The following is an 18,045-nucleotide window of genomic DNA, read 5'->3' on the forward strand; positions in this document are numbered from 1 at the left end:
CCTGAAAATACTACGGTTGGTGGTAGTCAAATGAAGGATTCTGCTAGTTTTATTAAAGCAAGGAAAATCAGCTAGCACTCAGGATAATTTAATTTTGAAATAAATGTGTTATCTGAGCACTGGTTAGCTAGAGACTCCACAAATAAAAATTTTAAGCCCCTAGGTGCTTTGTCACTACTTCAACACCTGACAGTGAAAAAACCCCATCATTAGTGATCAGTGTCTTTTGAATAGCCACCAATTTATCTGCTTTTACCCGCAGGAAAAATGTAGCAGTGTTCCTTTATTACTACCTGAGTTACATTGAACCTGCACCCAGGCATTTGACACAAAACCAGGTAACACAGTAATGGGTTTGCTTGCCTGACCAAGTCCCCTAGACCCAGCGGTGTCTATATATACCCAAGGACTGGGAAAATCTAAAATGTTTTACTTCAGGTGTCTCAGTTTTGTGTCTGCAAAAGACAAGTGATACTGCTCTTCCTTTAGTGATTAATCAGCCACTTGATGTATCATTATTTCTGTTCATTCTGTAACCATTCATTCTGTAATTTGAAAGCTTAGAGGAAAAACTTTCAAAACATTAATCTTCACTCTTAATGCTTGTGAGGCTGTTGGAACCCTTTGGTGATAAGGAGAATAGGAAACAAATTACTCTTGCAGACACTAAATGGAACAGGTGAATGTATGTACACACTGCATAAGTGTTAAACTTGTCTTATCATCATGAAAGCCACAGCCCTTACAGAAAATTTATGGGCATTTCCTAACACTGTAAAATTACAACACAGCAAGTTCCCACTTGCCTTTTGAGCTGCTGCACCTCCAGAGGTATTTTCTGCACCCACCCCTCTTGGCTAACAAATTAGCAAAAGTGTCATTCCAATCCTTGTAGCTATTAAATTTACGTGTTTTCTACTCAACCACAACTGGCCAAGACTGTATTTTTAGTCTTGCTAGGATAAATTAAAAGAATTTAATTATTTTAAATGGAGGCAGAGATTTTAAGGCAGGGGAAGATTATTGTACCAAATCTTTGCTTGTAGAGGTCACAGGGACTAGAAAAACTAAACCACCTATATGAAATACACAACTGATGTTTAAGTTAACTAACTTCACCTAAAACTTGAGACAGATAAGAACATACACATGGGCAATGGAGGTAGGAATGTGGAACATCAGTTCTTTGCTGTAGCTCAGCCATACTTCACTGTGTGCCTGTTAAAATCTCAACATCCTGAATTGTGGTAGCATAAAGAGTAAAATAGAGAAATAGAGATTTAAATGTATATTTTAATACAACAACTTTTTTTCCCTTGTTTATCCTGAATGTCACAAATGACACAAATAGTTAGAAGAAGATGACAGCTTTTAGATACTTCTTTTGTGGATTTATTAAAATCTTAGCACCTTCCATCCTGGTAGGCAAACCAGATAATGTAACAGAAGGCACAAAACAAGCAATGATTACTTTCAGTTTATAGCCTAGAAAACCTGTAAAGCTGCCTCCCATGATGTTGCTGGTCTGTCAAACAACCTTAAACAACTTAAAATTATTCAAGGTGGAACATTTTTGTATGCTTTGCTTATGCTTTGTTAATACAGAGTTACACAAGGAGAAGATAGTCAGTCACACCTCATCCAGACAGAAGGTCTTGATGGACAATTTCCTCAGTAGTAGCAGCAATAGCTCAGAGTATTATGGGCTCAGATCTAATAGTCTGGACTAGATATTAGAAATAATTAAGTAAATTGAATTATATATTAGAAAGAATAAAACAGACTACATATTAGTAATATTTTTTTTACTGAAAGAGTAGTCAGGCACTGGAATGGGCTGCACAGGGAGGTGGAGTCACCATCCCTGGAGGTAATAAAACATTTTGTGGATGTGGCACTTCAGGACGTGCCCTAGTGGGCATGGTGCTTTTTTTCTGGGTTGACAGCTGGACTGGGTGATTGTAGAGGTCTTTTCCAGTGGTGATGGTCCTGTGAATCTTTCAAATATAGTGACCCAAACTTTTCAAAGACAAAGGCAGAGGGGGCTGTGAGGGGGGGAAGAATAAAATGAGGGAAAGGAAAATCCTTCTATTAAAGCTGGATGCTTTGATATTGCTTTGCACAATCCTACAGGCTCTCTGTTGTCTGCTTTCTTGAAATGCTGCTGTCAGCACAGTCATCAGGACTACAGGTCCCTATTAGCACAGCCCCTGTGCAGTCCCACATGGGCTAAAGCCAAGTCTGGATGTAAACAATTCTGTAAGCCTGCCATCAAGTCGAGATTTACCATAGAGTGCTGGATTGGCAAGGTCCCTGCTATCAGCAATCCCAAAGCACTTGTAGCTTGACAAGACGACATCTCGTGGTAAGTCCTGGAGCTCGTCCCTGATCCATTCTGCCAACCCTGGGTTTGTCGACCCAGGCTGACACCACTGTGACAGGCTCAGGTCACCTGAAGGTGATGCTGGAGTTTTAAAAGAGCAAAAGACTACAGTAAAACTGTTTTTGAAGCTCAGTCTGCATACACAGTGAGAGAGCTGGATTTCTTTCAGACCTGTCTCCAGGGAGAGGTGGAAGAGAGACAAAAGGTTATCACCTTACCTGTGAGCCAGGATGGCAACAGACGTGGACAATGACAGCAGGCTGATACTGCAGGATGGTGTGGGAAAATGATGGTACAAATTAGTCCATGGAGGGGAATGTATGAGCAATTTGAAAAGCTGTGTAAAAGTATCAGTTAAAAATCAGTGGATACCAACTTAGACAACGTCCAAGATATACTACAATAAAAAAATCTCACATGGTAAGAATAAAGAAAGCTGACTTCAGTGTTAAGCTTATAATTGAAAAAAAACTTAACCAAAGGAAAAATAAGTAGTATTCCCATCCATATAACTTCAGAACAGTGGTGGGTGGATGAAAAGAAATAATCTGAATAACAGACTACCTTATTTATTGATAAAAGTAGTTGTATCTAGCCAACAACTATAAAAATCCAATATGCTGGTGTTTCTGTACGCACTGGCAGCATCAATTCTTGTCACCTTTACAATAACCAATATTTCTTAGGAAATGCTATTGAGTTTCCTATAAAAACAAATTATGAGTCATAGTATAGACAGATGTTATTTGCAAGCCTCTAGAAGGAAAAAAATCCTAGCCATTAATTTTAAAAAAGAGTTAGTTTTGGTGCAGAAAGGGAAGAATAGTGTTTAATGTTTACAGTTTCAGTGGCCCTCAGAATCCTGAAAAATAAAATTGAGCACTTGAATTGTAAATCTTTATGGATTTTTTTCTACTGCACTGTCATTACCAAAAAAAAACCCCGTATTTTTGCAATAAACTCTTATTTTTGTGCTTCATACACAAACTTAAAAAGCATTTCATTTAGATGGGCTAGCTTTAATGAGGAAAGATGAGCAAGAGAAGTATGAACAGGCAGGTCTGGATTCAATAAGCCTGAAACACATAAGGTGCTCAGAAGCATAAAAGTTTAAGTGCAAGAAAAAAATTGAGAACTTGTACAGTACCCATGTGAGCAGAGCTGTGCAATAAAACACAGGCTTCACAGTATCAGGACAGTAATAAGCAACACCAGCCAGCTTTGTAAAGTGTGAAATAAAAACCCCATATTGAACAGCTGGTGCTAATCTGTCTTGACCAATTCTCTGAATTCATCAACATGCATACAGCACACGACCTTTAAAGATAAAAGTTTAGGGCTTATAAAGAATAGATTTTTTAAAAAGAGGCTTATAAAGAATAGATTTTTAAGAAGAAGCTTTTTTAGGTGGTAGGGGAGAGGGACATTACCAACTGGTCAGGAGGACACAAGTTAAGGACCCTTTTAGTTAGGATATCTGAAAGATAGAAAAACGGAAGGTACTTGTAGTAGAATTTAACCGAGACAACAGGATTTGCCGCGAAAAGGACCGAAAACTCCCTCCTTTGAAAAACAAACCGTGTGCGCCACCTCCCGGGGTACAGCACGAAGCGCACAGTGACCACCCCCATCCCGGCTCTCCCAAGGTAAGAAACCTCGGGACAGGGACATTCCCCTCGTATGCATCCTTCTTTTACAGTTTAGGGCAGTCGACTGAAGCAGTCCAAAATACTACTGGAATCCATTCCAGATGGTCAAAAGCTCCATCTTCTCAAGCTAATGTTTTCTCTCTCTGTCCAGTTTCTCCCCAGTACTTAAATGAAGTGACAAAGTTGAAGCAAGAAAGTCTCAGTTATGTGGGTTTAAGCAGAAAAAAAGATCACTAGAGAGCTAAACTTGCCTGCTTCCTCCCTTTCCCTCAAGGTTCAGCCAAGATATAGAACAGTTCTGCTTTCTTTCAGGGATAAAAGCCATAAGGTAGAATTGAAAGACCCAAAGAAGTAGGAACAATTTGGATGGATATAATTTATCACCTTGGAATTTCATCTCAACAGGATTTAAAAAGACACGCTGAATAGGTTTAAAGAATTAATCGTTTATTTTAAGCAGAAGAAAACTTGATTTTTACATAGTGTTTATCTGAAAATGGTAAGACTTGAAGTACAAAATACCAGCTTTTGGAAAATTCAGTAATGAGGCTTGACACTAAGTGGGATAGGCATCCTAACATCACCTGATTTAAAAGACTGTACCCCCTTTTTAAAAAAAGTTTTGATCCAATTTTCCTTTCCAGCATTGTGGAATTGAGGTGGAATGATTTCCTTAAAGGCGAAATCCTTTCTACACTCCTAAAGAACTATCAAATAATAGTTGATGTAAAGTCTTAAAAGATTTTTGCATCGCCATATAATATTTTCAATAAAAAATGTGAACTGCCTCTTTCAGATACATTTTATTTAAACACTCAACCTTGTGTAGCATGGAGTATTGTCTAGCAAAGCAATTTTTTTTTCACTAATCCCTGACTTGGTGCTATCAATAAATTGTCATTGTCTTTTCAGTACCACTTCAGCCACTTCAGTATGACTTTTCCCAACCACAGCTTTGTTGCAAATTACAGCCATTTAAACATTCAACTATGTAATTCCTTTCTTGCAACACAGGAATAAACATACCCTTTGCAGGTTTGACATGGCTTTGTGAAAATTTTCCTCTTTAAAGGGGGATGTGATGAGAGGATAGTTACAAAGAATGTAATTTATTCAAGTATTTTGTCTAAGTATACATCACTGTAAAATCAGAGCAGGCTGAGTTCCTCAACTGGAAAAAAAGCAGAAGTGTCTGAGTCAGCAAGAAGAACCAGTAAGAGTCCACTACAGCTGGTGGCAGGATAGAAAATGAGGAAGGGGCAGTTGACTGCCTAAGGAATGGCACTGATTCTCACTGATTCTCCTTATGGTCCTCCCCTCCATTCCTGTACTTTATAAGGACAGAGAAAAAGTTAAAACACACAGGACCAGTGAGGAAGACAATGCAGTTAAGTATTTCCAAGTGGGAAGTGAAAGAGGTCTAGGAACTAGAGTCAAATGCACCCAGGAGTTCTTTCCACACAAGTTCAGGGACCACTGACACAGATGAAGTTTTGGCACTGATTCTCTTCCTAATACCAATGGGAGTAGTGTCAACCTTGAGTTAATACCTAAAGCCTTATACACTGCCTTAAAACAGGTCTGTGAATGGTTACCAAGAAAAAGAGATCTTTCGTTAGAAGGATGAATTTTGAGTATTGAGATCTTCCATTTTTTTTTGTTTTGGTTTGGTTTTTGGTTTTTTTTTTTTTTTGGGTTTTTTTTGTTTTTTTTTGGGAGGGGGTTTTTTTTTTTTTGGGTTTTTTTTTTTGGTGGTGGGAGGGAAGGTAAAGAATGAGGGCACCAGAAGATAATCAGAAAAATCAGATTTACAGCCAGTGAATTAGCAAGATAGCAGCTACACTAAAGCACTCTAAGTGATAACCATAATTTTTTTTAAAAAGAGAACACTTACTGAGGGCTACTTTCTTTTAAATGCTGAGAATTACCTTCTGTGTTTTATCTAGTTGAAAAGAAATTATGCCTTTGCTTTCATAGTCTAATCTAAAATTCCTAGTATTTCAAAAAACATATAACCACAAATATCCAGACAAAGCCTAGATATAGTGAAAAGAAAAAAAAAACAAAACACAAAACATTCTGATGTTGTACTACTGTACAGTAGCTGATGCCAACCTGTTTTAAAATAAACTATTCTGTTGCTTACAACCAGACTGTTGCTAGGGGTGAGACACAGCACCATAGGGGTGAGCACAGCATAGTGCTTGCACTTTGTTACATGGAGAAGAATATATTCAGTAACAGACCAATGATTCTACTTAAAGATGACCGTGGCCTTTACTCACCTGTGAGTGGGTAATTCCCAGTAACAGCAATAGGTACCCTGGCTTTCAAACTCTTCAGACAAGGGAACCCTTACCAAAGAGTCCAGGTGACTGGCTCACCTTACACTCACAGGAGCTTGTCAGCAACTGCACTCATTCTCCCATTCTGGAAGTCTCTCCCTTCATCTGGAAGTCTGGTAGAAGACCCAATTCTACCCAAATGGTAGAAGACCCATCTTCAGCATTTCACAGCACCAGCCAGCTGCAGCTCTCAGCATCCCCTCTGTCAGTCAGTGCAAGTTGTAGCAGTGACTTCTGTGGCATGGACGCATCTCATCCAGGGGTCAGGTTGAAGCCAACAATGATATTTCAGAGAATGCTCCCAAGGAACCATTACCAGGATTCTGGATTACTCACAAGCCTGGCCTAACACCTGAAGAGGACCCAAAAGCCAGAAAATCTGACTGGCTCAGAAGATTGCTCATATCCCATTACCAGTCTGTCTTTACTTTGAACAGCATCAAGAACTTCAGTAGGCAGAAATGAACAATTTGTCAATAAGGGAGTCAAGTCTGACAGGAGCTAATGTCATGATAAATAGTATGGCCCCTTCTTAAAAGGATCAAACCCTTATGCTCTTAAAATATTTAATGAAGTGAAGAGTATATTACTTATTTCTCTTTTCATAATTTCCTTACTTGCCCCTCCATAGGTCATTGTACCAGTCTGCTTCATTATGCAGCTCATATTACTACTTATACATATGAGGCTCATATCTGAAACCAGGATATGACAAGCAACTTGCCTAGTTGTTGGACACCCTACAGAAATCAAAGAAGCTTTCAGCAGCACAGTCCTTGTGGATTATCAGAAAACTTAGGAACCACTCTCTGAAAGAAGTGCTATGTTAAGCAACAACTCTTGTAAGCCTTTTCATATTTAAGAGAAAAATGTACTCACATGACTCACTCTTCAGTGAAACAGCCAACTGATACACAGCAAGTAACTGGGCAGAATACCCATAGGTTACCTTTGGCTTATAAAGAGGTAACTAGTTAAGCAATGGACACTGGATACCAAAACTGATAGCTCTGTGATTACCATGAATTTACCCAAACAGCATCAATGCTGAGAACTGTAATGTTATAGTGCCCTGTTATATTGCATTTAGGTTGATCCAACATAGAAATCCTAAAGACAAGCTCTTTCACCTTAAAAAGAGAACAATCCTAACTTCTTTCACAGAAGGTAAAAAAAAAAAAAAAAAGTCTTATTAAAATTCCTGATCTATTTTCTTCAGCATTTAAATTGAGCTAAAAAGCCTATGATAGTATTTCTAAAACTTGTGAAGGCAGCAGGATAGAACTAACATATTCCTATGTTTGAAATCAGGTTTAACTACTTGAACTCAAATCACACATCTCCAAATCCCTAATGATAGAACTGATAGCATCAATTATCTAAAAGACTGCATCCAATGAAACACAGCTTTCTGTCATTTTAATGGCACAGGATATTACATTCACATTATGAATACAGTGCTTCTGCAAGAAATTTTGATATGTATGAAAGGAATGATATGTAGTCCTGTGTGATGTGGAGTATCCTACCTTCCACTGTAAATAGAGAGTATTTTCTAGCACCACAATTTTTCAAAGCTCTGGGTTTTAGCTTTTTAATTTTTTTTTTTTAATATATGGTTTACTCATATCTGAAGTTAGTTAACAGGAGTATAAAATATCTCACAGCACCCTCGTTTAAAGAAAAATTATCAGGGAAAGAGACAACTAGTAAGACACTTGACTGTAGTCTCTCACTGTATTTCATCTTTCATAGAAAAATGCTGAAGAGCATTATTTTTCTTAATGTGCTGTAGGCTAAAAATGAACCCTCAAGGGTTTCTATTGCTCTTCTTGTTGCCAGAGCAACAAAGCAATGCTCACCTGAATATCTGCCAGTGTAAGTATCAATTTACAAGCTGAAATGAAGTGTGTGCTGCTAGCAGATGTCACTGGCAGCATTTTTACTACAAGTGAAATTTCAGTGGCAAGGGATGCCATGAAAACTCAGGAATATATTACTATTTCATTTGTGCTACTTGATTATTGCTCATATATTTCAAGTGTTTCTATTAAAATGTCTTGGCCAATGACATTAAAAGTGAAAGGGTAAAAATGAAAGGCTTTTATATGAAATCTAGTGCACTAAAAAGACTTCATTAAGCAACTCGGAAGAAATCTTGCTTGTCATTAGAAAGCATACTAGGAGCCTTTTTCAATTAATTACTTCCTAAAACTCTTTGTGGTAAGGAGACAGGAGGAGTTGGGGGAAGGGAAGCAGATAATAAACATTTTTAAAGCATGTAAATGTTATTTTCTGTATTGAAAAAAGGGTTCATTGTTTACCACTGTATCAATCCAAACATTCACACCATGTTTCTGTTTGAAACAGGTGACAGAAGCACTATGTATATTACTAAACTATAGAAGGAATACAACTTTGAAATTATTTGTTTTGTGTCAAACTAAATCCAGGGTATGATATGGAACTGAATCACAGAGTTGGAACTCTCACTCTCTACAGAGCAAAGTGTATTGCTTTAAGAACAACTCTGGGGAGTTGTATTCTTATAGCATGTACTAAAAATTCTAATTATAAGACATTTGGAGAGAGATGTACAGAAAACAGAATAGGGAGAATACACCAAACTCCTGTAGTTTCTTACATTTCTTGTAATTCATCATTTTTGTCCCCTTAAAAACTAAGAGGTAGAAGAAGATAGAAACAAGTACAAAATTTCCTCCTACTTCCAACTCCTAATTCTAAGAGAAATAATTCTCAGGCATTGGATCACAACACTAATTATTTAACTCTTTTCAGCCAAGAAATCTGAAAGTCAAGAATTAAAAAGGAAAGAAAACCACAGGCACTTGCAGTTATTAAGTGAAATACACAAGTTAAGTTAAAAAAAAGGAAAAAAGTGTTTTATTTTCACATAAGCACCGTTCCTGAAAAAAAGATCATATTTTCTTATTCCATGTGGAGTTAGATGCAGAGGCAGTGTGAATCAGAAAGCTATATGAAGGGATTATATGCAGAAAATTTTCTAGGCAGGGGATTGGGAGAGTCAGAGCTAAGCTTCTTTTTTATTTTTTTCTTTGTTTCCCACACAGATATGGAAACTGCTCTGCTATCAATGTGCAAAGGAATTTTTTTCCTTGTTTTTTTTTAAACATATAACTAATAGGTATCACTAGACTCCTCAACCTTGAGTTGTTTATTTTTCAAACCGACTGCACCACTGTTGCAGGAAAGTGATGGAGGTCCTGAAACGCTCGCTGACCAGCTAAAAGAAAAAGATGTTGTATCTGCAAAGAAAATACCACGCTCTGACCTCGTCATTAAGATCAATGCTTGCGCAATGGAGGTCTGGTCAAATATATTCTTCCCTGCTCTCTCCCACTATTGTTTTCAGTCTTGCCACGTTTGTTTTCCATCGGTCAGTTCACACGCTTTTTATATGATTGACACACCAGTGAAGCTAAACTAAAGACCTCCTACCACTGTTCAAGCTGAAAAACAAGCCAGCATTAAGACTTTCACTTCACAGTCACATTAAGACAGGTACTTTTCTCTTGAACTTCTAAGCTGCTGAGCTCAGCCAAAAAAAACGGATGTCTTTTCTCATTTTGTTGTTTCCTTTTTGTTACCTGCTCACGAGGAATACCAAAAGAGATGGCAGAACACAGACCTTAGCTTTAGCATCTGTCCATACATATGCAGACCAGCCTTTTTTAAATACCAGTCATCCCCAGATCAAAAAAACCAACAAAACCCACAAAACCTGAAAGTAGGCGGAAAATTGAAAGGCTTTTTTATGCACTGAAGCGGAAAGTAATGTAGTATTAATTTTTATGAAATCTTCTATTCTGAAGTCAGGGGGTTGCATTTGGTTGTATGGAGCATCCTGTGGTTTAAGACCAGTTCTAAGCCACATGCTTACCAGTGGCAGCATCCTTTAAACTAAGAGAGGTAGTCTTGTTTTACACTAAGGCTGAACAATTTTGTTTCCCAGTTTTTACCACCTCAAACAATTTTGTAACGACATTCAGGAAGGGTGACCCTCTCAAGTGGCAGCAGTGACCTTGAGGAAAAAAATCCACAAACCAACAATTCTTATTGACCTTACTTCCTTTTCTCTGCTGCTTAAGTTTTACATTTCTCCCTCCCCCACACCATGAGCACAGTTTAAAAATGAATTGATGTGAACAGAAAGCAATATTCATTTAATGCAATTAATAAGAAAGATTATTGAGGCTTTTTATATTTTTCTACAGTTAGGGCTTGATTAGTTAGAAAATACGGACAGCTCCTTTTTTTTTTGTGAGAGGGATGGACAGTTTTGTTCAGACAGTGGAAGAACATCATGGTGTGGGGTTTTTTTTTTCCTTTGTTTTTCTTTTCCTTTTTTTTTTTTTTTTTTAAGAAGGTACTGCTGAGAGCATAAAGGCTCACTTCACTGCAGTAGCAAATCCAGCACCGTAGCACATTAACAGTGCTTTGGTTGAGAATCAGCGTTAGAAAATAAAGCTTAAAAAGTTGAGATGCGGGTTATTTGGCAGGATTTCAACAGCAATTTGTCATGAATGTAGAAAGGACCGAGGCATTGGCTTCTTCCCCTTGGCAAAGTACTTTGTTCTTCGTTCTGCTTAAGTCCCAGGTTTCACAATCAAGTTTCTCATTTCCATCGATGCCGCACTAAGGAGGATTCGTCATTGACTACGTCGTTGTCGGTGTAGCTGTGCTGACACCGTGGTGGAATAAGGAGGAGGATGATCAGTACTAGGAGGATAAGTCCACACAGGCTCATGAGAGCATAGGAGGCAATCCACAACACGGGTTCATGGAATGTAAGGCTGGAAACACAGTTGCTTGCAACATCTGCTGTTGTGAAAGGGCCCTCGATCTCGGACACTGGAGAGCCATTAACTTCTGAGAAATGATAAAAAGAAAAACGTTAAGTCTTAAAGAGACCCTTTAAAAGCATTAGCAAAAGATCTAGACTAAATATTTATGTATCACTTTACCTCCATCATCAAACATCTCAGCATACTCATGTTTTATTGTATTTCTCTCTGCAATAAAAATATTAGCACTCCATGTTTATAAAATGGGAATCTGAAGCACAGGGAGACCGTGACACTTCCACATCTACACAGGCTGTCAGCAAGAAAGCAAACGTTTAAATGGGTCTCCCATGGCCCATATTAAAGCCCAAGCCACTGGATCACCTCTTCTCTCTAGACTAACCTTTTAGAAATGTCAATTTAGCAAAAGCTTAAAAATCCTACACCACCTATCCTGGAGCAGGTCAGAACCTGAGCACGTTTTGTTTCTGGCATTTGCAACATCTGGAAGAGTAACTCAGATGATTCTTACAGCTTCTGTGTTTGCTATCTACAGGGTGTTAGGGAGAAGCATGAAGGATCATTACCTTCATAGATGCCTTAAAAAGAGTTGTATCCTACACAAAGTGCAGGGTGCAAAGCAGCACAGACACTTGTGAGTGGAGGTGAAAACTCAGAAGGATGAGGAGGGGGGACAGGGGAGCTGGGTGAAAGCTGTAAAGAAAAGGGGAATGGTGGAGAGGAAGGTCTCAGGAGTGAGGAGCTGGGACATGAAGGAGCAGTGCTTTGGGCAGGGAATGAGAAGCTAATTGAGCAGCTTGGAAAATGGATAGGACAAAGCTGAGGAGAGGAGCATGAAGAGGTGCCTTGGCAGCTCTGTTTTCAAAAGGCCATCCATCTCAGTAACATCACAGAGTCCTTGACTTGTTTCATTACCATCACAAACCCCTACTTGTTAAGCCAGTATTTGCTAAAAAGGGTTATGCTGCCCATGGTTGTCACAGTAACCCTGGCAATTCCCAGCAAGCAAAGCAAAGTTCCCCTGAGTTGTGGACAGGGCTACGGGTATTGTAAAGGCAGAGCAAGTGAGTTGCCTAGGGCAACAAAATATTCAGAGTTTCCTACCTGCAGGTTCCCCAGCCAGGGAAGGATGGATACCTTTTAGCTTGCTTGGGGCAACTAGGAGCCTGCAGTTAGTACTGTCTGTGCATATTAACAAGTCTTCTAGCAGTTGAAATTCACTTATTTAGTCAGATACTTCGCGAAACCTTTGTGTATTTCATATAAAGACCTCAGTTTTAACCTTCCTGCTTCATTTCTTGTTCATTTTACACACAGATACACTCCTGCCAAATTTTAAGTGACCCTGCCAACTGAAAACAGCATCTCTTATTCACATGTATCTTAGATACAACTCTAGGAACATGTTTAAAGAGATTAGCATAAAATAACCACTGGAAGGCAGAGGGAAGACTGGGTTTGTGAGAGGCGGGCAGCCTTTAAGGTTCTTTGTGGAGAAACAAATGCAAAATAGGTGGACTGCTTTACCTGCAATTTATTGGGAAAGACTTCAGTTGGTATTCAGTCCCTGGCCTCCCAAAATCTTGTATTATTTTAACATTTAAGTCTCAATTAGACTTAATTCAACTTAACTGCAGGCTGCTGCTGAAAGAGACAGTCCCTGCCTGCCCGTGCTCCTGTCCCTCACTGCCCCTTTTGTATTGGTGCTGGTGCCTGCCAGGCTGCAAGGAGAATCAGGCTAACTCACTGTTCTTATGGGAAACCATCCTGTCATAACAAACAAAATGCCCAAATGAGGAATCTTCTGTAGGATCTCTCAACTGAAGCAGCCCTTTCTCCAGCTGCAAGTGTGGGAAGACTCCTGTAGGAGAGTTGGAGTGGACTGGGTGAAACCAGAGGCTGCACTCACAAGCACCCTAACACTGGCAAATGCCACACACGTATTCTTTCAGCTCCTCAGATGGTAATAAACTGGCCTGTGCACCCTGTATCATGAACATTATCTTTGCCAAGACAGTGCTGTCATACAGATGTGATACAGGAGCTGCATGGTAGTGGACAGACTTGCAAAAGACTTCCTAGAAGATCCATTTGGTTCAGAGTCCCCATATTGCAACTTTGTCTACCATACGATTGTTGCTTCTGGAAGTCTCACCCCCTGGTATAAAATTCTATGATTCTATGATATCTATTTCATCTATCTATGTGAAGTCCTGCAGCAAAACCAAACTAAACGACATTTAATACTAATGTGATACACAAGGCCTAAGTATTACTACTTAGGAATTTAGTATTTTGAAGAGATAGGGGAAAAAAAAGCAGCACAATTTTCCACCTTGGAGATAGCTTTGAAAATAAACAGTCCCTAATTAGTCATTATTTGGCTTGAGTACAATAATTAGTCCTATTTAAAAAGGCAATACAAAACTGTTGCCATGGTGGCTGACATTTTAAATTACATTTTGAGAATGCTTGACAGCAGCACAGCCTCTGCTTTCTTCCCTCCAAAAAGAAAAGTTTTTCCTCACCCTATTCCACCCCCAGAAAAACTGAGAGGAAATCAAAAGAGGGGAAATTTGCATTAATTGTTCAAACAAGCACTTCAGCTAAGAGACACACACACACTTAGCATGTCCCAAATTGATGAACTAGGATATTTTTGTATATTTTTATTAGAACATAGGGTCGTAGCTACCTACAACAAGTTTTTGACCTTGAGTAAGTGGGATTTTCTTAATCATTGATGGTTTCAGAACAAAAATGGCACCTCTGGAAAAAGCTATTTTGTAGTATTTGAGCAGAACTCAAACACTTTCTCACTCAGCATCCTGGGTGGTTCGGAAAGAAAGAAAACCCAAAATTAGATTAAAGATATAAAATAGTAAAGTGCTGCTTGGATGGGGCCCCTGGAAGTCACCTATAGTTCAGTGCTGTACCACCCTCTTGGTGAAGAAGAAATTCTTCATGTCCAACTTGAACCTTCCTAAGTTTAGCTGGTGGACATTGCGTTTCATTATCTTGTTTCACTTGCACTGCCCTTGGCTTGTATTCAACTTGGGCCCCACCATAATCTCCTGTTCTTTTTCTACCAAACTGTGATTCAGACAATCCCTTCCCAAACTGTACCCTTGCAAGGTGGTTTTCTGCTCCAGGTGCAGAACTTTGCATTTTTGTTCACTGAAACTCTTAAAATCTTTGCTGCTCAGTCCTCCAGATTACCAAGGTCCTTCTGGACTGAAGCATAATGCCATTCATCCTCCTGAGTTTAGTGCCCATAAATTAGGGCGCATTCTGTCTCAGTGTAGTGTAGAAGTAATTTATGATTATATTGCTTTATTCCCTAAAAAATACCCAAGTCTTCTTCCTATGATCTTCTCACTTACTATAAAAATACGAGGGGTATAATTCTGCTTGGTGCTGAGGAACCACTGGGTTGCTTCACTAATACCAACCAGCTGACCTGAACATCTTGTCTCAAGAACGTAATTGATCCAAAATCTTTCCTAGACATCCTGTGAACAGTAGGTTATCCCAGAAACTAGCAACAGGAAGCTTGAAACAATGTGAAATGAGTAACAGGCAGAGTAAGTCTTCAAGGGTTTCATGTACTGAAGAAAAAGCAAATTTTCTTTTCCTGCTACAATGGAATAGCTTCCTGAGGCCTTCTTTCTAACTCTTATCACTCTTGGTACATCCTGGAGAATGAAAATGCTGTAAGGTGTATTGTGGAACAAGTCAGCTCTCATTTCTAGCTAATTCCCAATAGAAACTTCGGAGTTTGATGAAGGTAAGACTTTTAGTCCTGTTCCCACTGATGTTGTATTCAGCACATGCCTAGTTAACATATAAAAAATAGCTTAAATTTAGTGTTAATCCTCCATTGTAAACAAGAAAGCATAGGCCATTGCAAAGCCACACCAAATGATCTTCACATTTTTCTGTTTCTGAATATTTATGCCACCAGTCATACGAGTTAATTTATGCCCATGAACAGACTAAAAAGCTCCAAATAAATTGCATTAATATAGTTGCTATGGAGGACATGGCTGGCCTCCACAGGAAGCCAGTTAGATAGCTTAATCTCTCACACTGCACTGACTGCTAACCACTTGCAGTTATGGTTTTCTGATGAAAGCAGTGTTAAATGTGGAAACCACAAGCTGTGAAGAAGTGAATTCAAAACAAATGGCACATCCAGCAAATGTCATCTGCCCCTCGTGAGTGGAGTCTGATAAATCAGCATATCTTGTCCCAGCCGGTGGTTTGTGTCATCTGATTTCTCAAGAAGCTAAGATCCCATGATGCTAGGTTAGACATACCCAAGAATCACAGACAAAGAAACAAAGAGGAAATTCCTTCTAGCACCAACTGGGTATCGTCATGTGTCCAAGCTCATGTAAATTCAAATTTAGTAACTATTCAGCAAACTCAGTTCTTCCTCTCCAGACGAGGCTGTCAGAACTACATGAAGTGGCCAAACTCTATGCTTCTACGTAGCCATACTAACATGAAGGTGTTCTTAGGCCTCCCTGACTCTATTTCTCAACAAAGACATGCTGTCAAACTAGTTCTTAAGAGCACCAGCTGGCTTGTGTACCCTGCTGACCACATGTTGGTCAATATGTTCTGTCAAAATGCTCTCTCCTTTCTCCATGAATGGCTGCAGCGTGGCAGGGACAGGAGGCAGCTCTACATTTGCTAAAATCACAGTCAGGAAGCACAAGGAAAGGCAGGAAAACCTGGTCTGCACTACTTGCCTAGTTACATTCTCCTTCCAGGTGCGTTCAAAATGTGTTTTTCATCACTGTGTGGCAGGCTATGGAGGTTTTCATTAAGCAACCCACATCAATACCCAGATTTTCTTTTCTAGTAAGCTCAAAGCTGACAATTTTGCACCCATTAAGAGTGAAATGATCAAAAAAAAAAAAAAAAAAAAAAAAAGCAGATAGATAGTATCTCTCTCCCTCAATTACCTGGTTGCATTAAGCATTTAAGTACTTGATGCCCTTATCCTCTCTAATATAAATAGTGGGGATTCAACTAGGACCTTCAGTACTAGTTCTTTTCCCATGCAAACTTCAGATGATATGGTGTTTTCATGGACTACTTCTGTTTGTGACAGAGACTTGCATATGGTTGTTTTGTCTTTTCCCTCTTCTCTCACTTGTATGTTCTTGCAGTGCCAAAGCAATGTCTCATCAGCAACAGCAGGAAATCCCAAAAGTTTTGTTTTTAGCTACCCATGATGAGCTATGAGAAATCATGAAAAAGCAAGCAAGTTAATCAGCATTGTATTCTACTTACACTGAGAAATCTATTTGTTTAGAACCAACACAAACACCACAAGTCTTAATTTGAGTTCTATTTTCATCTTAGCTCTTTCTTTGAGCATTTCTAAGAGGCTTAAAAGGCACAATTTACATTAAAAGGGTGAGTAAGGTAATTCAGTGCACATTGTGAAAGTTAGTTGAAGTTGCACTTATCTGCAAATTAGAACAGGAACTAGAGAGAAATGAAGCTACATTAAAAACAGGGAAAAGTCTCAAGTAACTGTTGCTCAAACCATACACACAGACAGATGTCTCAGAGAGAAGATCTCTCAGAGGGAATAATGCAGGAAGATACACAAAGCTGAGGCTGATTTACTCCACATCAGAAGACTGTTGAACACAATACAGCCTTTTCTTTCTTTCTTTTTTTTTTTTTTTTCTTTTCCCTCAAAATCTGAATAGCCTGGGATTCCTCAAAAATACACCCCTCGCACTTCACGAGCAGCCACGCACTTCCTCATCAGACAAGTGGCAAAGGTGTTTCTCTGAGAGCAGTTTCCTCACTCACCAACCCCTGAATAGTATTTCTCTTACCTGCACATGGACTCACTGCAAAACCCACTCTCTTCTGGGCTCTGTCAAATATTACATAGAAGCCTTCCATGACTGTAGCACCAATAACCAGAGCATTTGTGGAGGAAGAGATGCCAAATCGGTAGCACTGTAAATTCTCTCCTATTCCAAGGATGGGCTGAATATAAAGCTATTAAAAAAACCAAATCAACAAACAAACAAACAAAAAAGCCAGAGTATAAGAAGCAACACCATGCAGTACTAAGAAGTTCACACCCTTTGATTTTTATATTTAAGCCCTCAAACTCAACTGGAAATAGAGAATGAATAGGGACAAACAGGTTACAGTACATGATTTAAAATTGTCAAAGCTTACATAACTCTTGGATTCTAAGCTTAAATCTGAGCACAGTCAGTCACTATGTGAAGGTCAACAGTGAATTCATGAGAGTCACTTTTAATTGTACTTTCCATAAGGGAAGGAGATAGCTGAGAAAGAATCTGGGCTATGAACTCAAATTAGAGAATAATTTCATTATTTTAAAATTATCAGGATGGAATTGATTCAGAAAGCATTCAGTGTCAGCTTCAAGGCTCTAAATTCATACATTCAAGTCACATTTTACCCCTTGGCTCCTCAGGGAAGATGAAAGATTGCCAAGCTACATGATCAATAGAGAAAAAGCTTATCATAAGGTTTTGCTGCATTTCACGTTAAAACGTGCCTAAAAGGTTCATTCTCACTTTTGCTCCTGACCATCCCCTAAGGTAAAACACTGTATTACTAATATTAGAGGATACTAACTGGTTTGCATTGCAACCCATGCTGGGGGTGGGTGGAGGGGAGGCAGAGAGGAAAAAAAAAATTGGCACATTATATTCTAAAAGCTGGGATGGAATATTAATGAAAGATAAAGCGACCAAGTTACAGAAAGTGGTCAAGAGATCACATGGGCTTATTGCCAAGACTGTCATACT

At 38.9% G+C, this 18,045-nt stretch overlaps 1 protein-coding gene across 2 annotated transcripts in view; it reads right to left on the reverse strand.

Annotated features, from left to right (window-relative positions):
* Positions 1-9,260: 9,260 nt before the first annotated feature.
* The window catches only part of BACE2 (beta-secretase 2), a 48,706-nt gene continuing 39,921 nt past the window's right edge, over positions 9,261-18,045 (reverse strand). The window contains exons 8-9 of one of the 2 annotated variants that reach the window (XM_071752782.1): positions 17,089-17,257; positions 9,261-11,288 (exon numbers count right to left, since the gene is read on the reverse strand). In XM_071752782.1, coding sequence (XP_071608883.1) covers positions 11,035-11,288; positions 17,089-17,257 — 423 coding nt within the window. In that variant the 3' untranslated portion in view covers positions 9,261-11,034. The remainder of the gene's footprint in view (positions 11,289-17,088; positions 17,258-18,045) is intronic. The other variant, XM_071752790.1, reaches the window with a different exon arrangement.

This window comes from Heliangelus exortis, chromosome 1 (genome assembly GCF_036169615.1).
Source record: "Heliangelus exortis chromosome 1, bHelExo1.hap1, whole genome shotgun sequence".
Lineage (NCBI taxonomy): Eukaryota > Metazoa > Chordata > Aves > Apodiformes > Trochilidae > Heliangelus > Heliangelus exortis.